At 47.5% G+C, this 21675-nt stretch overlaps 2 protein-coding genes across 2 annotated transcripts; both read left to right on the top strand.

The window, feature by feature from the left end:
• The first annotated feature begins 497 nt into the window (after nt 1-497).
• Nucleotides 498-8768, top strand: CKLF (chemokine like factor). Its single transcript, XM_036346843.1, has 3 exons — nt 498-554; nt 5997-6092; nt 8560-8768. The coding sequence occupies exons 1-3, from the start codon at nt 498-500 to the stop codon at nt 8674-8676; spliced, it is 270 nt and encodes an 89-aa protein (XP_036202736.1). The 3' UTR covers nt 8677-8768.
• A 370-nt stretch (nt 8769-9138) lies between these two features.
• On the top strand, nt 9139-21517 carry LOC118674769 (CKLF-like MARVEL transmembrane domain-containing protein 1). Its single transcript, XM_036346823.1, has 4 exons — nt 9139-9483; nt 11960-12118; nt 19068-19166; nt 21245-21517. Exons 1-4 carry the CDS (start codon nt 9172-9174, stop codon nt 21515-21517), a joined length of 843 nt encoding a protein of 280 aa, XP_036202716.1. The 5' UTR covers nt 9139-9171.
• The last annotated feature ends 158 nt before the right edge of the window (nt 21518-21675 follow it).

Raw genomic sequence — 21675 nt, 5'->3', positions numbered from 1 at the left:
TTCCCTCTCATCACTGATGTTTCTGTCTCCCTCCCTTCCTCTCTGAAATCAATCAAAATATATTTTTAAAAAATATCTACAATATCAGGCGATGGCATTTGAGATGTCCAGAGTATGGGGTGGCAGGACAAACATTCCTGGACCCTCCTCTCCCTCCCCTCCCCATCATTCCCTTAGGGAGCGCTTTCTGACAGGGAAATTACTGGGGAGAGCTGGAAAGCAGTTGCCACTGGTACCTGGCAGGGCGGGGCGGTGCTCGCGTGCTCATGGGGGACTGGCACTTTGCAAGAAGGCAGCTTGCCAGGGAGAACAGGCTAGGGCGCATGCGCACTAGTGCGGGCCGTGCAGACACGTGCACGCACGTGAGAGCGGGAAGGGGACCCCTAGCCTGGAGGGGCGGGGGGTGGGGGGGGCGTGCGAGGCGGCTGCTGCCGTTGCGGCCCCCGCAGGAGGCCCGGTGGAGGGGGGCTGAAGGGCCAGTGCTGCTGCTGGGCGCCATGGAGCATCACCCTTTCTGCTGTAGCGTGAAAGGCTTTGTGAAGAAGCTGCGGCTGGTGAGCGCCGGCTGCGGGGTGGAGGGCGGCGTGCAAGGTGCTCAGGGGCAGTGATGGGTGTCCCGTAGGAAGTAGAATGCCCCGTCTTCTCTTCCACCCTTGTTTCTATCAAGGCCGCCCTAGGGGCGAGGCATCCCAGCGGGAAGGAGAGCGATAAGGCGCTGTCTTTGCACACTCATAAAGCAAAGGCAGCCTACTTACCTGGATGGCCTGCGCTCGGACCCCAAGCCAGGTCCCCAGGCTACCAGGTGAGGCAGCTGCACTTGAACCACTCAGAAGCCAGCAAGGTAATGGGGGATGCTGTGCTTCTTTCCTGTCGGTCAGAAGTTTGATGTGACCGAGCTCAGGGCTCATTCAGCCCAGAGCCTGGAGGGTGGGGCCTCCGGGAGCACAGCGGTCAGTTCTGAACAGACACTCGGAGAGAATGAATCCTCAGGGGGAGGAAGGTGACCCGGCCAGTTAGAGAAGTGGAAACTGCCATAGGAGACTGTGCTGCAGGAGTTCAAGAAAAAGGGGGAAGGGAAAAAAAATTAATTTTAAAGCAGTGACCTATGGAAGATGGGGTGGAAATAGTTCAAAGTGACTACAGGGAAGCAGTTCTGCTTACGATGAGGAAGAATTTTATGTTGGGGAAGTTCCCAAAATTAAATGGCCACTTGGCCGAAACCGGTTTGACTCAGTGGATAGAGCGTCGGCCTGCCGACTGAAAGGTCCCACGTTCGATTCCGGTCAAGGGCATGTACTTGGGTTGCGGGCATATCCCCAGTAGGAGATGTGCAGGAGGCAGCTGATCAATGTTTCTAACTCTCTGTCTCTCTCCTTTCCTCTCTGTAAAAAATCAATAAAATATATTTAAAAAAATAAATAAATAAATGGCCACTTGGGAAGGTAATACATTCCCAGAAAGCAAAGGTAACAGGCACAGATGAGCACTTGGTGAGTCGCTATCGTGAATGTTGTGAATAGCTAGCTAAATGGTTTCTGCCGTATGCACACATCCATGCATTTCAGTCGTGCCTTTTAGATGTGTGTATGGCAGAAACTGGTTTATTTTGGGTATTTTAGAAATGATCATTTTTAACAGCTTACGCCTGTATTCAATAATCACTGACAAATCCTATCTGTGTGTTTGTTCCTTGCAGGCACTAACTGCGGCATCTATGACTCTTTTCATCCTCACACAGGCCCCTGAACCATACATTGTTATCACTGGATTTGAAGTCACCATCACTTTGTTTTTCATAATTTTATATATGCTCAGACTTGATCGAATCATTACCTTTCTATTTTGGCCTTTGCTTGTAAGTGTTCAGTTTCATCGTTAAAATTAACTACTTTTTCCTGCCCTCGTGAGACATTTTAATAAGCTCTCTTCTTTCGTTTTCTTAAGCCTGTAAGGAATCTCTGATACACGTAGGAAGGAGAAACATTCCCCGGTGCTGAGGTGCCCTGTATTGTCCCTGGGGGAGAATCTCAGGGAGCCAGGGTAGTCACAGCACATAAATTCCCCTCTGAACTCCGTCCAAAGGAGATGTGGCTGACCCTTCTGTCAGGAGAATTCACCTAAGTGTAAATCTTTTCAAAACATTTAAATTAAAGGTCATGGTTAAGTCTGAGAACATTCTTAATCTTTATCTTCCTTTTAAATGCATGCTGCATTTAAAATGGGGGGGCGGGGTAGAGATGGAAGCAAATACACAGTATCTATATCTTACACATCCCTGGTCACTAAATGGAAAATCAAAATAATTTGGGAGGCTCAATAAAGCACAAAATTATCTTATTTTAAAAGTCTGCAGTCATTAACGCATCTTGTAGAGCCTTATTTAGCAGCATATGGATTTCATCTGCCACATTTGTAACATTACGAATAACTGCCCGGTGGAGTGCCCACATAGTTCTATACACTGTCAAAATAGGCGTGTTGAAGATATTAGTTAAGGTGTGTCTGGTCCTGCAGTCTGCACTCTAAGCTGGTTCGAGGACAGTGGTTCTCAACCTCCCTAATGCCGCGACCCTTTAATACAGTTCCTCATGTTGTGGTGACCCCCAACCATAAAATTATTTTCGTTCCTACTTCATCACTGTAATTTTGCTACTGTGATGAATCGTCATGTAAATATCTGATATGCAGGATGTATTTTCATTGTTACAAATTGAACAGAATTAAAGCATAGTGATTAATCACAAAAACAATATGTAATTATATGTGTGCTTTCCGATGGTCTTAGGTGACCCCTGTGAAAGAGTCGTTCGACCCCCAAAGGGTCGCGACCCACAGGTTGAGAACCTCTGTTGTAGGAGAAAATGAATGACTTCAACTCTGTCTCCTCTCTCAAGTCTTCTCCCCAGCATCCTATCTCCAGAGGTCTCCCTCCTAAGACCCTCTGCTGCACCTGTCTCCTCCTCCTGAAGTGATCTCCAGGCTGATAACCCCTGTTTAAAAAAGAGGATGTGAGAGCTATTCTCAAACCAGAAGCATGACTTCAAGTGGTACCTTCTGAAACCACCTTCTAAGGCCAATGATGATCATTTCAGGCTAATTACAGGCTGAGAAATCCCAAAAGGGTGAAGCTTGTAATTAGCTAGGACCTTCCCAGCATCCCTCCAAACTCCTCCTGCATCCACACTGTAGAGCTGGACCTATCTCAAGGGAGGTCTAGGTAGGAGAAGAGATGAAAAGCCTTCATCAGTTGGTCCTCAGGGTACATACCATCATCTAGTGGCAGAAGGGCCTAAGCTAACTGATCCCAAGGATTTCCTCAAGGAGATGATGAACTTGAGCCACATCCTTTTAATCTTGTGCTCGAAAAGCTGGACTAGTTGCTCTTCATACTCTGCTTTTCCAGGGTTATTAAAACTTAACACATTTTAGCATTTTTCTCCAAACTAATAATTCTCTGGAGCTTCTTACAGGTAACAAACTTGGAGCCCTACATTTAACAGAATGCACTGAGGGGGAGAGTGGACTATGGGTAGCTTACTGAAAGTGGTCTCTAAATCTCTGAGGATCACACTTCGCTGATACTGTAATCTTTTCAAAATGGTGCTATATGGTCAACTAAGTTATTACTCCATTATGTTACCCAGATTCCTCTCTGCTCTTGATCTAACGAATTCATTTAGTCACCAAATGTTCAGTATCTGCTCATCCCAGGTTCTGTGATGGGTTCTTTAATAAGACAAAACACAAATCTTGTACCTGAGAAACTTTCAGTGTTGCCAGGAAGAAAGGTGGATGAGCAATTCAGTGTGACAGGTGCTGTGATAGATGTGCACCCAGGAGGGTGTAGAGGCACCCAGCCAGGGAAGGGGACCAATCATAACAGGCCTGAGCTGAGGGCTGAAGGATGAAAAGTCGTTGGCAGACTGATATGGGGATGGAGGGGCTTTCCCGGTAGAGGGACCCATGTATGCGGGGGGGGGGGGGGGGGGGGGTGGAGAGAAAGAGCATGGCCCTCAAAGACCTGCAGGTAGCTCTGAATGGCTGGAGTATGGAGTTGGAAAGAAGAGAGGGGGCAAGAGTAGAGGCTTGGGAGGCAGTAGGAGGTCAGAGCACACAAGGTTTTGTATGCCCTGGGTTTTAACCCGAAGGCCGGTGGAAGCTTTTGAAAGATTAGGTATCAGCCCGGCCGGTTTTGCTCAGCGGTTGAGCATTGACCTATGAACCAGGAGGTCACAGTTCAAGTCCCAGTCAGGGCACATGCCCAGGTTGCAGGCTCCATCCCTCGTAGGGAGTGTGCAGGAGGCGGCTAATCAGTGATTCTCTCTCATCATTGACGTTTCTATCTCTCTCTCCCTCTTCCTTCCTCTCTGAAATCAATTTAAAAAAAAAATTTAAAGAAAGATCAGGTAGCAGAGCGACATGATCAGCTTACATTTTAGGAGATGGCACTGGCGACAGGATCCATAATGGCTTGAAATGGAACAAAACTAGAGGCAAGCCTGAGAGATAACTGAGTAACGAAGGAGAATCAAGGATGCCTGCCCTTTGAATAACTATCTTAAGAGGAAAATGAGATAGGCAGTCTAGGAGGAAGATTAGGTTTGAGGAAGGATCAAGGAGAGTGGTAGGTGGTGAGTTCAGTTGGAAAAATACTAGGTTTTCATTGTGTGGGGGATATTCGGATGGAAATGTTTAGGACAGATCTGAAGCTTAGGAGACAGGAGTTAGAGCTGCGGCTTTGAGAGTCATCCACATTCCCTTGGGATAGAAATAAGCTCGGGGACTGGCCTAAATGGCTCTGAGAGTGTAGAGGAAGCTGAAGGTAAAACTGGGAAATACCAACATATGGGGTGAGAAAAAGGAGTGGCCAGAGAGAGACCAGAGAGGACCCAAGGGAGACCCATGTTCCCGGGCAGGTGCACCTTTCTTTTTCCTGTGGTTCTCTGCAGAATCTAGAACACTAACGCCTTTTCATCCAAAGCCTTTCCTACACACATACCCAAGTCACTCCAGGAAGCAGGGCTGCCTGGTCAATTGCCTTGAAGTAGAGCAAGGTGTCCAGCACCGAGGGGTGCTGACCTGGGACACTGACCTGGGGCGGGTAGTCTTAGTATCTCCTGCAAATGAGAAGTGTTTTCTTTCTAAGTACATCTCATCTTGACCTGTCCCCACTGACCCTCTTTCTTTCCTGTTTTCTTTGGAATCACTACTGTTTTGAGCTACCAGGGTTTTGAAGTTTGATATTTCTGTGTTAATTCCTTCCTGTCTCTACTTACCTGTAAGCATACATAAGTGATTCCAGAATAGAGATGACTTACCTTTCCCACACTATCCTCCATTCCAAATGTAAGCTGCAGCCCCATAAAGCCACAGTTCAGAAGGGGAATGCTTCATTTCAAGAAATCATGAATGAGCTACCTCATCAGAAATGAGAGCATAATTGGCCAACCATCACGTACAGATGTGTGGGAGTTTCTTCCTGAAAATTACCACTTTCTCCTAAGTATGCACTGCTTTTAGTTTTATGAACTGCATTTCAGTAACATTATCAAGTAGTTTGATTTACAGTGTCGACCACTTTACACTTCTCACATTGTTACAATTGAGCATCCTGACTTCCCAATGCACCTTTCTCCCTTAAACCTCCCACCTGTTAGGTCGTCTACTCCTAACCAGAGGAGTTTCCCTCCAACTATGTTTAAGTAAAAAATAAATAAGCCTGTTAAGTAAATCAATGATTGGTGTATTCTAGGTTAAGCGGACGACTAGACGTCCTTGTAGACCAAACACAATATAGGTGTCATTTTACTGTAGCAGTTTGATTTTCTAAAAAGATAAACACTAAATAAATTTGTTTAATAAAATGGAACTATGTATATCTTTGGGGAGCTCATTCTTCTTTTTTCCTACTGTGTGTGTGTGTGTGTGTGTGTGTGTGTGTGTGTGTGTGTGTAAAATCTTCATGTAAAGCTGACCTTTCTATTCTGCATTTTCAGGATATTCTCAACTCACTGGTAGCAGCAATATTCATGATAATCATATCTGTGTTGGCACTGATACCAGAAACCACGAAATATATGGTCCTTGGAGGGGTAAGTGGAGGCCTTTCTGGTTTCTTCCTTTAGGTTTGATCAGAATTCAATTTATTTAAAAAACAGATACAGGAACAGAACGCTATACTGTATTCATCCTTGGTCCTCCCAGGTCTTACAGCACCCAGTGGCTTAATATTTTTTTGTATGAATATATGCCCTGAAGGAATATGGTGTCACAATAAAAATGAAGTTAACTAAATAAGGCTCTTACATATTTCTCATAGATATGTAGGGCTAGACTAGGCTGAGAAAACCTAGACCGAGAAAAGCTACAAGAATCAGTTATAATACTTAGCTTTGAGAAGCTTGATGTCAAGCAAAAACACCATGAATAACTTTCATAGTTCTCCCTTTAAAAATAAAAAAAATAGAAATACATACTGCCCAGCCAGTGTGGCTCAGTGGTTGAGCATTGACCTATGAACCAGACGGTCACAGTTCAATTTGGCTTTTCTAGGTTCTGATCTAGAGAAGTGAATTAGAAAGTTTTTAAATAAATCTCCCTCCTACTTCCTTGTCTTTTCATAGTATGGACCGCTTAGGAGAACCGATCGCTCTCAGATAGCCATGTATGTCAGAATCCATGCCTTTTCCTCTCCCTTATTAGGCCCTAAGCAACTTCGTGAGGGATGGGAATTACTCTAGAAATGAAACAGTGCTGGAACAGCAATGTCCCCAGTGGTCTTTAAAGATAATCTTACCCTCTACTATGGAGAAAGAGGGGCCACCCAGGCATAGGATTTACTTTCACTCACTTATTTACTCATTCATTCATTCACTCATTTTTTTTTTTTTAATAGATTCCAGAGAGAAAGGGAGAGGGAGATAGAAACATCAATGATGAGAGAGAATCACTGATTGTCTGCCTCCTGCATGCCCTCTACTGAGGATCAAGCCCACAACCTGGCCATGTGCCCTGACCAGGAATCGAACCGTGACCTCCTGGTTCATAGGCTGGTGCTCAACCCCTGAGCCATGCTGGCCGGGCTTGGTGACACATTTTACTTCTTTGGGACGGCACTGGACTAGAACATGAGCCCTTTCCTCAAGTTACTTAGAGCCTAATGCAGGAGACAGAAGTGTGAACAGCTATATGTGAGCTGGTGACAGAGTGTTTGGGGCACAGAAAAGAGGAAGCTACAACTTTCTGGCCGTGAAATCAAAGTTTGCCAGGAATCAAGGGAGAAAGTGAGGGGGGCAGGGGGGAGGGGGATTTCCCAGGGGGAGGAACCAGAAATGTGTGGAGAGTACCAGAGTCATGAAAGCATAGCTAGAAGGTACTTCATGTGGTCAGAACCTAGGAAGCCACGCTTGAGATTCAGGGTGGAAATGGAGCGGTGTCTGGAGCCAGAAAGCCAGACTTCCAGGCCTTTAGAAGGAGCTGAGCAAATAGCACGCAGGGGTGCACCCTCTCCAGCCCAGGCACCAGCTCTCGAATAGCGGTCCGCGTGCTTGAAGACCACGCTCTAGTTCAGCTGTGGGCAAACTACAGCCCACAGGCCGGATCCGGCCCATTTGAAATGAATAAAACTAAAAAAAAAAAAAAGGCCGTACCCTTTTATGTAATGATGTTTACTTTGAATTTATATTAGTTCACACAAACACTCCATCCATGCTTTTGTTCCGGCCCTCCGGTCCAGTTTAAGAACCCATTGTGGCCCTCGAGTCAAAAAATTTGCCCACCCCTGTTCTAGTTCATTCCCTTGACCTCAATTTTATTTTCCCACGGCCTAGAGTCCCGCCCCTTATGTGAACACGGCCAAGCCTTTGAGGTAATCTTATCACTCCAATTCTCCAAAGCTTTCATCACAGCTACTAGCACCACCCTTTCATCTTGGAGATGGTGTGAACTTTGACACCTTCTCCAGTAGCGTTTGCAGCAGGAAAGGCAAAGAGTGGACCATTGGAGAGAGACGTGTTGACTGATGACTGATTATCAGCAATAGGTCTTGAAGCAGTACATTCCTGGAGCAAGTCAAGCGATCCAGACCAGTCTTTATTTCAGAGCCCACACCACTTCAGTAGCACTTCTGCTCACTTACATGGTATTTTCCCTTTCTCCGAGCAGGCACTGGGAAAACTAGGGAGAATAAAATAGTCTTGCCCCTAACCGGTTTGGCTCAGTGCATAGAGCGTCGGCCTGCAGACTGAAGGGTCCCAGGTTCGATTCCGATCAAGGGCATGTACCTTGGTCACTGGCACATACCCAGTGGGGGGTGTGCAGGAGGCAGCTGATCCATGTTTCTCTCTCATGGATGTTTCTAACTCTGTCCCTCTCCCTTCCTCTCTGTAAAAAAAACCCCAAAACAATAAAATATATTAAAATGGTCTCTGAGTTCTCTTCCCATCATAGTATCAGCAATGCCCGTGCCCTAGCAGGAGGGGAGGCCCGGTGGGCAGACCCCTTGGAGACAGAGTCCGGGTGGCGGCGGCAGTGGCCAGTGACGCTGTGTCTCGTCCCCAGGTGTTCGGCCTCCTGGCGGTGGTGTGCTGCATCGCGGACGCGGCTCTCATTTACCGGAAGCTCCTCTTTAACCCAAGCGGTCCCTATCAGAAAAAAGCGATTCACGACGAAATATAAACTGTGTCACTGTATAGACCTTCCCAGCATTAAACACATCTATTTTCTCCACGTGGTTCCTGCGGCGGCTTTCACCTTCGTCTCCATATGGGAGCCGGAGGAAGGGATGTGCGGCCTCCGCGCCCAGGGCATCGCCGGGACTGCGCCCTCCAAGCTGCGGGTGCCTGGATGCCACCTGCCGGGCTGTCCGCCCCTGGGGCGGGGGTTGGGGGGGGGCAGAGAGGAAGCCCCAGGGGCCACCTGGCTGGCTGGTAGCAAGGAGGTGGGAGGGGGGTTGCGACCCTGAGGTCCCACGCGAGGCAAGGGCGCAACGCGGGTGCCCAGGAGGTGGCTGGAGAGTCTGGTTCGCCCTCGGCAGGGAGAGCTGGGTGCGCGCGAGGGGGGGGCAGCCGGCAGCCGTTGGGGCGCGACGCCGGGGGCCGGGGAGAGCCGGCGGCCGCAGAGCAGGGTCAGAGGCGCAGGGCCAACCTAACAGAGCCAGGCCCGGGGCCCACCATGTATACTTCTGAAGCGATGGGACCTGAAGAGAGCGCCTCGGGGCGCCCCGGGCGCAGCGCACCCGCAAAGAATCAACCCAAACGCTCAACGCCGTCCGTACGCTCGGTGCACCCAGGACCCAAAGGGAAACCCGCGGTCCCCAAGAAGGCCCCAGACCAGAAGCCAAGCGAACAGGCGGCCCCCAGCGAGGGGGAGAAGGCGGCGATCCAAAAGCGCGCGGAGGGCCGGACCAAGGTCCCACCCAGGTTCAGGGACAGCATCAAGCGTTTTTTCTTCTCACCCACGGGAGCGCTGAAGATCGTGCGGCTGGTGAGTAGAGAGAGCGGGTGACTCGGCTGGGCAGAGGCTGGGCACAGGCAGGGCAGACTCCCCTAGTTCCCTCTGCCAGTCACCCTTGGCTTTGTTGTTGTTTATTGTTGAAAGTATTACACATGTCCCCTTTCTTCACCCCCCCCCCCACCCCCGCCCAGGTTGCCTCACCCTTCCTCCTCCTCCCCTCCTGTTCCTTACACACACTGGAACCTTACTAGGAAAGCTGGCTTCTTTTTCCCCGGCCCTACTTTTCTATTTCCCGGGTTTCCCCTCACAAAGGGAATTAGGGAAGCAATGAAGATGAGAGCAGAAGTGTGTAAATTAGCAAACATAAACAATAGAACTGACCGATAAGGTTGATAAACCTCTGGCCAATATAACGGGCACAGGGGGAGGAGAGGGCCTACATTCAAAGTTAGAAGCTAGAAAGGGAAAATAGTCTCAAACCACGATAAAACGGAAAAGGTCCAAATCCGTTTGAATCATTGGACGAAATAGTTGATTTTTCTAGGAAAATGCAAATCACCAAAAGTGATCCCAGAGAAGAGAAAAACCTAAACAGCCCAACATGAGCACAGAACAAAATGCGAACGTATCAAATGAGTGTCTTTCAAAAATACAGCCGGCCGGATTTCTGCACAGGTTAACCCTTTCAAGCCGTCAGGGGATGTCATGCTGATACTATTCACAGTTTTTCAAAGAACAGAGAAAAAACACTTCTGAACTATTTTTACAAAGTCAATAGAGGAGTGATAATCAAAACCTGACAAAGTTCAGAAAAAGAAATCAAAGTGGAAATCTCACTTGTATCAAAGCCATAAGTATTCATATATTAGCAGAGAATATTCATCAGAACTTTTGAAAATTACACCACGAAGAAACATAAGATGATTCAATATTAAAATCATATTAAACTAATCCACCATATTATCATAAGTACAAAGAGAAAAAAATAGCACTAGTAGCATCCAAAACACATTTGACAAGATTCAACATTCATCTCTGATTGCATGAGAGAGAGAGAGAAGAGACCAGTAGAATAGAAATACATAGGTATTTCACTGACATTGTAAAAACAAACCCAAAAGTCAGCATCATATAAATTAAACATCAGAAGTATTCCCATTAAAATGAGGAACAAAGAGGGTGCCCACTATCAGTGCTGTTACTTAATATTTTTTCTGGAACCAATAGTCATCACAATTAGGAAAAAGAAATAAGAACATTTTGAAAAGAGAGACAAAATATATCATTTCTTCCAGCTGATATCTAAAAAACTCAAAGTCGCCGAAACCGGTTTGGCTCAGTGGATGGAGCGTCAGCCTGCGGACTGAAGGGTCCCAGGTTCGATTCCGGTCAAGGGCATGTGCCTGGGTTGCGGGCATATCCCCAGTGGGAGATGTGCGGGAGGCAGCTGATCGATGTTTCTCTCTCATCGATGTTTCTAACTCTCTATCTCTCTCCCTTCCTCTCTGTAAAAAAATCAATAAACTATATTTAAAAAATAAAAATAAAAATAAAAAATAAAAAACTCAAAGTCAACTGGGAAACAGTAGTAGAAATGAGCAAACAAGCACTTCAAATAAAAGAAAATAGTTTTGTTTACAACAGTAGTCAAAATAAGAATCTAAGATTAAATGAAATAAATTTGAAAGACCTATATGAAGAAAACTTTAAAATTCTATTGAGAGATATTTAAAAGCCACTAAAATAACAAAAAGGACACACTTTGTTCTTGAATAGCAAGACCAAATTTTGCAGTAACTTTTCCAGATTCTAAATTAAATGAAACCCCAATAAAAATACTACCAAAAGGCTTAATTGGGGAACTTGTCCAAGACAAGCATGGGAGGCATGAAACAACCTGAGAATGAGTAGGGAAAGGTCAGAGAATACGATATAAAACAAGTTTCCTGTCGTTTCAAAAGTACTAGAAAAGAAATCATCTAATCAATGGAGGAGAACAGCCTCAAAAAAGACCCAGTTCGCCTGAGAACTTAGTGTATAATAAAACCTGACTATTAAGTCAGTGGGGGAAATAATGGTGTTTCCCAATAAATGATGTTGGGATCATCCGCAGCTATTTGGAGAGAAAGCAAGCTAGACTTCTCCCTTACTCCATCAGAATCAATATCTACTTTCTCTATCTGTATATACATACTTCTTTCTGGTAAAAAAAAATATATATACACTGTTAACAGTGGCTACTTTTAAGGAGACAGACTAGGGTTGGGTTAAGGGAGGTGAAAGGAACTGACATTTTTTTCCCCTCCTCTACTGTGTGCAATTTCAGTATTTGTGTGTATTATTTCATTTCTTACAAGTACAAAATTTTTTAAGAAATAAAGTGTATGTTCAAGACCATACAGGCAATTTCAATATAATCAGATTTGCATTTGACAATTTATGACGTGTGTGTGTTTTTTCATGGTCCATGTGCATTAAAACAAAAAACCTGTTTCTTTTACTGCAGGGTCTTCTCATAGCAGCATTAACTTGTTTCATCATCTCTGAAGCCCAAGAGTCATTCATAGCAATCACAGTTCTGGAACTCTTCATCGTTGTTTTATTTATTCTAATATATATGCTAACCCTTCACCACTTGCTGACTTATATACACTGGCCCTTACTTGTAAGTGTTCCTTTTCATAATTCAAATATAAGCTTTGCCCTCAGCCCTAGAGTAGAGGCCCTCTTTACGTGAAAACACCCAGGGCTATCTCTCTAGAGAAGGACATAGCTGAGCTCTGCCAGGGAGGGTGCTACCTATCCCCGGGGAGAAACTAGCCTTGGGCCCCGCTGTCTACAGGGCAACCAGCGCACACACCTGCTTCCACCTCATGATGGTTCTGAACCTGTGGTGCTTCGCAGCTTATCCTAAAGAAATTTTTAATTCATATAGTCAGTCGGCACACATTTCTTACCTATGGCTTGTAAAACAGACATGCTTCCTTCCACTTTTCAAACAGCACCCTCTCTAACAGATTATAAACACGCCCCGTAAAAGCAGGAGCGGACACGGCAGAGGTATAGAAAATGGTCACGCGTGCCCTGAAAGGTTGCAGGAGTCAACCTTTCCATGTGTGTTAAGGGTCCGTACTCCCCAAAGGGTGCCGGATGGTAGAGCATTCAGGAAAGGACATTGCACGTTCTAGCTGCTTCGGCATCCCAGAGTCTTTAGCAACTGAAAGTTCCTGAAGCTAATCCCTCCGGTCTCAGATCAACGCTATTTATTGTGGAGCCTGCGTCTGCAACCTCAGTCTAGAGAGGGAATTCAGTTTTGTTTGGGTATAGACACGGGCCTAGTTCCTGGCTCTGTGAACGTCAGCCTCAGTTTCCCCATCAGGGAAGGAAAAGTGTGATCATCATCACTGCTTCACAGGCTCCTGTGACACTTAAATGTGTTTAAAGCAACTAGCACAACGCCTGGCACACAGTAAAGATTCATTACGAAGTGTCCAGCAGACCCTAGAAGGTTCTTTTCCCTCAAAGGGTGGCTTTTACCAGTTGAATTTGCACTGCGGACAGTCCTCACTCTGAGCTCAGACCTCGTCCACACCCCGCTCCCTAACAGTACCATTCTCTCGCCTTAAGGTAGGATTGGTTGCTATGGAGCTAAAACGCAAATGTGTTCTTCAAGTGTCTGAGGGATCCTCTGAAAAGGCTGCTGAGCTCTCTGTCCCACCCAGTGCTGAGCAACAGGAAGCAGACAAAGCAAGCTCTGAGCAGCTCCCATTGGACACGTGAAGACCCTGTTAGTGGTGGAGAGTTCTAACCAGGGAGAGGTTTCCCGGGGGAAACGGAAATCTCTGTCCACGGAAATGTCCGAGAAGGGAAGGTAACTTTCTGAGCACATGCCATGCGCCAGATACATTTTCATGGGCGTCACCTTGTTTAATCCTCACAACAGCCCGATGAGGTTGTAGTCGCCCCCCAGGCCCCGTTTGACAGGGGAGAACATTGGACTGAAGGGTTGAATTGCCCATGGTCATGTGTAGGCATGGAAACCCAGATTTGAACCCAGGTCTGGCAGACTCCGAAGCTCAGATTCTTCGGGGCTTTTTGCTCTGTTGCCTGTGATGGTTTCTCTGTTTCCACCCTCCCTACATCTTTGTTCTCCCCAGAGTCTCAGAATTGTATGTTCTCTGTATCTTGTCCTGTTTCCTCTTGGTTTCCTTCAGATTTGGAGCCAAGGATGGACTGATTGTCCTAGGGATGTGGTGGGGACAGGCCCTTGGGGGAGTGGTGACTGAGGGCCCCACAGCACCAAGGTCAGAGCCGTGGGCAGGAGGATCCCGTCAACTGCCATGAAGCTGGAGAGAGCCTCAAGTCCCCATGCCTGGCTGCGAGGCCCAGGGCGGGAGTCCAGGGTGTGTCTTAAGCAGAGGCCAGAGGTGGGTCTCCTAAGCATGAACCACGAAGGTCCTGGGAGAGGAGCTGTTCTCGCAGTGGTCACGGGCAGCTCAGACCAGCTCTGTACCTTTGTAGGCCTTGGTGAACTCTGATCAAGCCAGGCCCCCTTTTGCTACCTCTGCCTGGGTGAGAGCATTCTCTTTTCTGTGGATGGCTCTGGGACCCCAAGGGCAACTCCAAGCCCCTGCTTTTCCCTCGCTCCTGTCCTCCAGGGTGCAGGCCAGGGCCTGGACCAGCACGTGGATATGTCTGGTGAACTCCCAGGAGCTTCATAGTTGGGAAACTTGGTCTTACCACAACGTTTGCCCAGTTATTCCGATGCTCAGCTAACTAGCAGCCCACATACTAAGCAGCCACATACTAACCAACATAGTTGATCAGGTGGTGAGTGATCTAATTGACTTGGAAAGTTTCTCAAAACATCCATCAGAACAAGATCCCAAACTATTCTCTTCTCCTATCCATTCCTTTCCTTCCTAATCGGCCCTTTCAGATCCCATTAGATGAAGGACATGAATATAGGCGAGTGCTCAGAGGGTAAATAGCTCCCACAGGGAGGCCTTGGCCTGATTTAAAATACGCGGGCTTAGGGACAGTACGTACTGGTGTCAGCCCAGGAGGTGACTAAGTGAAACTTCAGAGAGCAGGTGGACTTGGAGACAGGTTGGCATCAAGCTGCAGGAGTCACCTGGGACCTTTACAAAGGGTCAGTGCAGCAAGCCAGAGAACATGTGGCTGGTTCACACTGTCACTGCTTGAAGCCCCGCCCACACACTACAGGGGTCCAGCTGGCCCAGCTGCCACTTTCCGCCCTTCCCTCCGGGCAAGATGGTTTAGTGCCCAGGGGCAAAGGACTAGGGTACAGAGTGGTGACTTTAAATATGTTTTTATTGATTTTTAGAGGGAGAGGAAGGGAGGATAGAGAGATAGAAACATCATCAATCGGCTGCCTCCTGCCGATCTCCTCCTGGGGATCAAGCCCGCAACCGGGGCATGTGCCCTGACCAGGAATCGAACCGGTGACCTCTTGGTTCATGGGTCGACTCTCATACTGAGCCACACCAGCCGGGCAGGAGTACTGATTTTAAGTGTCAGTTTCCTTAAAGGCTCACAGGAAGAGAAAGTTCCTGATTCCCTTATTCCCACCCTTGTTCGGTAAAGGGCTAAGGATGAGAGTCCCCAGCAGGGAGGTAGAAAGTCTGAGGAATTAAGCCTTAGACCCTCAGCAGGACAGCACCACAGAGCGTGCTCACCTAGATGACCTACTGAGGTCTGTAGACTCTGGGGCCCGATTTGGGCAGGGTCTCCTTCTCTGGAGATATGATGGAGCCTGGGCTTGGGGACCCACACCCCAGTCTCAAGTGCAGCTTCTCGCTTGGGTGAAGGCTGTGCCAGGGACCCTGACACCCATGGGGAGGGTGCTGATCCAACTCTCAGCTAGCCCCTGACTCGTCAGCGCAGCTCTGAATCAGAGCGAGTTAGAATACAGCTTCCCTCCTACCGCCCCGCCCCCCCAATGTGGAGTCACTCTCTTCATTTCTCAACTTCATTACCAATTTTAGCCACCATCGTCTAGTATCACCTGTCAATATGCCTAAGAAATGTGTTAACTATAATCACTGTCTTCTGAACGGCCTCTATTTTTAACACTTGTACATTGTAAAAAATATTAGCCAGTATGGTCAGAGAAACGGAGTCCTGGTCAAGCAGATGTTTTTGCCAGTAGAAAGCAATTTTTTTTAAAAGAACATAATAAATATATTTTCAAATAAAGCTCTATAGAAGTGATGATTCCTAAACCACCAGCAATGTCTTTACATTTAAAAGTGAGAGGCATCCGCTTTAGAATGTCCCCTTCAAGTAAGATTCATGAAAAACACCGGTTCTGGCGATTTCTGATCAGACGCTGCCACCTGTTTGGAGAACTCCAGACACAAGTGGAACCAAGGAAAGTTGCAGCTAGTTGACCACCACCTAACGCTGACTGTGTATAAAATGCTTGTTACAAATTCCACATTTTGTAAAACAAATGCAAACATTTGACGTTCTTTCTTTTTTTTTTTTTAAAATATATTTTATTGATTTCTTACAGAGAGGAAGGGAGAGAGATAGAGAGTTAGAAACATCGATGAGAGAGAAACATCGATCAGCTGCCTCCTGCACATCTCCTACTGGGGATGTGCCCACAACCCAGGTACATGTCCTTGACCGGAATCGAACCTGGGACCTTTCAGTCCGCAGGCCGACGCTCTATCCACTGAGCCAAACCGGTTTCGGCTGATGTTCTTTCTGATAGCGATATTTAAAAATAAGCATTCGACAGTAGAGCACCTTTTCCCTTCCCAGTTACAATTTGACACCATTTTGTTTCTCTCAGAGAACAGCCTGAGAGCTGTAAGGAAAATAACTGGCAAGTAGCAAACGCGCCTCTCCTTTGGCTCAGCAGAGGCTGCTTGCATCCATAGGGTATTTAGCCACGGCGGGCGGCGGGCGGGGGAGAGAACCGGTGGTGAATTAGGATGGCATTTACAGGGAAGCCAGCCAGAAGTCCTCCTGCATGTTGCAAGGCTCAGCTGCAATGTTACCCGATCAAGGAGAACATATCTTTACCAAGTACGAGGCAGGCCAATAAGAGGGTGTGTGTCTCAGGCAAAAAAAGGAAGTGGGGTTAGTCAGGAGAAGGCCCTGGGCAATCAAGTCGGACGGCTGAGGGTCAGAGCCACTCACTGGCTGAACGACCCCCCGCAAGTTGCTTCCCCACGTATAAATTGGGGATAAGGGAAGTTTGTTGTGAGAATCAAATGAGATCATGTATTAACACCTTGGCACCGTATGTGACACATAGTAAGTGCTCAAGAAATGTGAGCTACAGTAGAAATGTTGGGTACAAGGCAGAGATGAGCTCCAAGGGACAGTGGAGGAGAGTGCTTCCTTTTGAGGAAGGATCACAGTAAACCCTAACACCCAGCCGTCCAATGAGGGGAGTGGGATCATGATGGGGAATCCGCGATTGGCTGGGTAGGGCCAGTCTGCATTCGGTTTATTACCATTATCGTTATGAATATACTTCCATCCAAATTCACAATGGCCTATGGCCACGGCTAGTTAATTTTTATCTTAAAAAGTCTACATTCTGCTTCTTAGTTATGAGAGTCCCACATCTTCGAATACCTTAGTTTGCACAGTCCTCAGGTACAACGCTGCACACCGCCGTACCCGTCCCACCGTAGCCAGACCGATCAGCCAGCCTATAGAACGCACTGGAACTCACTTCCAACCCTCACCAGCCCTGCTCCAGGTCCCCGTTACAGTGTTATCCACCAGGTGCCCAAATAATAGACATGAGTGCCCTTCCGAGAAGCAGGTTCACATTTGACCCAAAGGCTCCTTGCTTGCCAATCTCAACAGGAAAAGCACCTGGCATTTGCTGAAAGTTTACTCTCTATGCACATTTTGAGGACAGATATCACGAATCTAGGTGTTGATGCACTCCCACTACCCACTAGATGCCAGGCACTTGCCTGCTGCTTTCAGATTCCTTATGCCATGTAATCCTCAGATCAACCCAACGAATCCCAATCATTATCTTCATCTTAAAAATCAGCATGCAGGCACAGGAGGGGTGAAAGAGCATGCCCCAGGTCACACATCTGGGAACTGGCAGGCCAAAAATGAGCTCAAAAAATGACATCCGCAAAAAGCACTCTCACCGTATTTGTCCCATCCATGTTGACCCTCAGCGACCCTTTCCACAGAAAATGACAAAGACGGAGGCTGCACTTCCTTCCTATGGGGGAGTCCCTGACTCCACCCCTTGGCAGATACTCAATCTTAGGCAATTTAATAAACCCTCTGAGCCTCTGTGACAGCCTCACAATGATACTCGCTGTGCAGGGTGCTTATGAGGGTTAAATGAGATAATGACTGGGAAGAGCTTGGCACCTTGAAGAGCCACTGTGATTCCATACACTGGATGGCAGGCTCCTTGCTCTACCTGGGCAAGTACACCAGATGGGTTGATACTATTAAGTCAGGGCACTTTAAGACTAAACATGTTCAAATTAGCTACCTGGGCCATATCATGATTCCATCGCCCTGGGCTGTTGAATCCCTCCCCACAAACCGGTGCCACGGACACATGGAGCACCTTCTTCTATTATTGCTCCACCACCAAAGCCCAGCCTCTCCTTATACTCCGGGATGTGCCCCCACCCATTCATCCTCACCCTTTATTTAGCAGTTAAAGAACCCAGTCCTGAAATCCAGAAGGAAGGATGTTGGCACAGATGTCAGGGCAGACTCAACTGTGGCCATGTCTTAGGGAAGCGCAAAAGTCAACAACAGCACAGGCATTCACTCCAGAATATCGGGCCTGCTCCCCAGAAGGGTTCCTGCCTTCTCAGGACGTGTGAACCTACAGACTAAATATGACCCAACTTCTAAAGGATCGGTTCTACCTAAAGATTTGGGAATGGAATTAAATCAGTAAAGTCCTAATCCAAAATTTTAATTTTTAAAACATTTTTATTTATTTCATAGAGGAAGGGAGAGGGAGAGGGAGAGATAGAAACATCAATGATGAAAGAGAATCACTGATCAGCTGCCTCCAGTGCACCGCCCCACCTCCACTGGGCATCAAGCCTGGAACCCGGGCATGTGTCCTGACCGGGAATCGAACGGTGGTTTCATAGGTCAATACTCAACCAGTGAGCCACATCTGCCAGGCCTAAAATTTTATTTTTATATTAAAACAAATGTATTGCGGAATAGAATTCAGAATTAATTTAAAATATAAGGCTTCAGAAATCATATTTTTGGAAGACCCATTTGAGGTAGGCCCCCAAGCCTCTAGGATTTTTCATGCTCATTTTCTGTGGCCTTTAAGAAAAGTCTGATGGAAAAGTTGTCAGCTTTTATTTTTTTTAATGGTGTTCTTTAATGAAATTAAACCCATTGCTGCTGACAAAGTCCTATCCAGGACCTTAAAATCACATAAGCTTGTGTCTCTGGAAGATGTAAGGATTATGCTGCTGGGGGTTCCTTTTAATATTAATCAGAGGGAACGTTTGCAACAGACATCCATCCCTAGAGAGGTAACTGACCAATTTAAATATTGTATGAAATTACATTTTCATGTCAAGGTGATCGTTTTCAATTCTGTATTACAGGATCTTATCAACAGTTTCATTACAACTGTGTTCCTTTTAGTAGTTGCCATCTTGACAATGCGAGAAAAGGAAAGGAGGCATTTATTCTATATCGGAGGGGTAAGTAGAGGCCTCTGCGGCTCCGCTGTAGTTGAGTATTTCGCGACTCTTGAAAAAGGAGAACTGGCACACCATTATTTCGATTGCAGGACACCCTCACCACCACCCCTTCTCTTTCCCGCACCAAGAGCTTCAGAAGATGTGAAGTTACACAAATTCTCAGCTCCTGAAAACCTTCATTCTAATACCCAGTCTCCAAATAGGGATGAAAGCAAGTTGTTGAACCTCTTTTGAGAATCGTATACAGCAGGGATGGCGAACCTTTAGAGCTCGGCGCGTCAGCGTTTTGAAAAACCCTCACTTAACTCTGGTGCCGTGTCACATATAGACATTTTTTGATATTTGCAACCATAGTAAAACAATGACTTATATTTTTGATATTTATTTTATATATTTACATGCCATTTAACAAAGGAAAATCAACCAAAAAAAATGAGTCCGCATGTCACCTCTGACATGCGTGTCATAGGTTCGCCATCACTGGTATACACTATTTTTTAAAACATTGCAACATGATATTCTTGCCTATAAATAGGACTTTGACTTTTCTGGCTGGACTGGAGAATATTTTAAAAGCACATGAAAAGAATGATTGTAGGGTGAGGGAGGAGGGAGTGCATTGTCAAAAGTGAGCGACCCAGCCTATTCAGGAAAGAAGGAAAGAAGGAAGGAAGGAAGGAAGGAAGGAAGGAAGGAAGGAAGGAAGGAAGGAGGAAGGAAGGTAGGTAGTTTAAGGGAGGAAATTACTTCCCAGCATCCAGCAAGTGCCCCACACAAAGCTAGGCTTGTTTGTCTGTTTTGTTAATCCTCACCTGAGGATTATTTTTTCCATTGCTTTTCAGAGAGAATGGGAGGGAGGGAGAAGGAGAGAGACACAGAGACACATCCATCAGTTGCCTCCCTCATGTGCCCCGACCCGACCCAGGGCCAGGGATTGAACCTGCAATCCAGATACATGCCCTTGACCAGGAATGGAACCCGAGACCCTTCAGTGGGTGGACTGGCGCTCTGACCATTGAGAACACAGGCCAGGCCAAGGCTCAGCATGTTTGAACTCAGTCTTTACAACTCTCATTTGTACAGATATGGCACAGGCTGGGATAAACTGAGACTTGGGTCCTCATATGAAGGGCACTAAATATGGCAGAGTAAATGCTTGGAAGATGGTGGGGGTGTGGGGAGGTGAGACTTTGGTTTAAGAGATTAAACCATGGGAAGAGAAATTAATCCCCCCAAAAAAGGTGGAAGTTCTTTGAATTCATTCCATAATCAGTAAACATTAGCCAATCCCATTGGATTGTGCCAGGCCTGAACTCTGTGTTGGGGATAGAATCCTTTCCCCGCAGGGGGACTCGCAGATTAGATGGGGCAAGAGCCACCTGGGAAAAGTTCATTTATGCAGCCAGGGATGACGTGGCCAGAAAGAGAAACATCCAAGGCAGACAGGAGCTGGTCCCCATTTGCTAACTCAGCCACCACGTCTCCTGCCACCTGCCAGCGGCTCCTAGCGCCTGGTCTCCATAAATTCTTACCTGGATGGCAGGAGACCCCACCACCTCCCACTGGTCCCCCTGCCCCCAGCCTGGGTCACTGGCCAGTCACCCCTCCATTCAGCAAGAGGGCTTTCTGAGTCCGACCCCGCCTCTCCTCCCTCCACCTCTCTAGAGGTCTCAGCCACACCAGGTTCCTCCCAGACCTCAGCCCAGTACCTGGAGTTCTCCTCCCAGCTGGTCCCCTTGGGAACCCTTTCCTGCCCTTTCAAACTTAAACCAGGAGTCCTGTCCACGATGGGCCATCTCAGGACTCCAGCCCCACCGGGGCCTCCTAAATCCAGTGTCCTTCTCTGGTCCTTTCCTAGTGCCTCGTGAATCAGATGAGGTCGTTAGTGTCAGCAAAACCCACCATTTCCAAAATTCCTTTCTCTGGGAATGACAGAAAGGGTCGAAGCCGGTGGTGGAGGGTCAGAGAGAGGACAAGCGGCCACCCGCAGCCCGGGATGGGGAAATGGAAGGCAGGTGGCTCCTGAGCTGCAAACTGACCCCACCTTTCCTTCCCGCATATGGTCTTGTCTCCGACAGTCCCTGTGTCTCTCGGCGGCAATCGTGTGTCTCGTGGATGCGTCCCTGGTCACCAAGATGGTGAGGCAGGCCATGAAAAAAGCCCTAGGCCTGGAAGGCGAAACCACACCCTCTCCCACAGAGGCGGCGGCGACGGCGACAGCGACGGCGGAGGCCGGGGAAAAACCAACCCAGCAACCCATCCCCCAACCTGACAAGATGCTCAGCCCTGCAGCCTCGGAGCGACCCACCGTGGGACCCTCGCTGGCCAAAGGGGCTGCCGCCACCCCCTGAGCACGCGCGCTGTCACCCATCTCGGCCCACGTGGGGTCATAAAGTCAGGGCCGCTCGGTCGCGAACACTTCTGCGTCCCCGTGTTGCCTTGTGTGAAAGTCCAGTTGCACTTCCCTGCCCAGGGCACCGCGGTCTGGGTGGGGGGCCACCCGAGGCCC

This window comes from Myotis myotis, unplaced genomic scaffold (assembly GCF_014108235.1).
Source record: "Myotis myotis isolate mMyoMyo1 unplaced genomic scaffold, mMyoMyo1.p scaffold_m19_p_19, whole genome shotgun sequence".
Taxonomy (NCBI): domain Eukaryota; kingdom Metazoa; phylum Chordata; class Mammalia; order Chiroptera; family Vespertilionidae; genus Myotis; species Myotis myotis.
Note: the sequence above shows the minus strand (reverse complement) of the source record. Positions and strands in the feature narration are given on the sequence as shown.

Coding starts and splice junctions, on each gene's coding strand:
- LOC118674769 (XM_036346823.1), top strand. CDS start 9,172: ATGTATACTTCTGAAGCGATGGGACCTGAAGAGAGCGCCTCGGGGCGC. Junction 12,119..19,067: donor ATATACACTGGCCCTTACTT/GTAAGTGTTCCT, acceptor TCTGTATTACAG/GATCTTATCAACAGTTTCAT. Junction 19,167..21,244: donor ATTTATTCTATATCGGAGGG/GTAAGTAGAGGC, acceptor TGTCTCCGACAG/TCCCTGTGTCTCTCGGCGGC.
- CKLF (XM_036346843.1), top strand. CDS start 498: ATGGAGCATCACCCTTTCTGCTGTAGCGTGAAAGGCTTTGTGAAGAAG. Junction 555..5,996: donor TTGTGAAGAAGCTGCGGCTG/GTGAGCGCCGGC, acceptor CTGCATTTTCAG/GATATTCTCAACTCACTGGT. Junction 6,093..8,559: donor AATATATGGTCCTTGGAGGG/GTAAGTGGAGGC, acceptor TCTCGTCCCCAG/GTGTTCGGCCTCCTGGCGGT.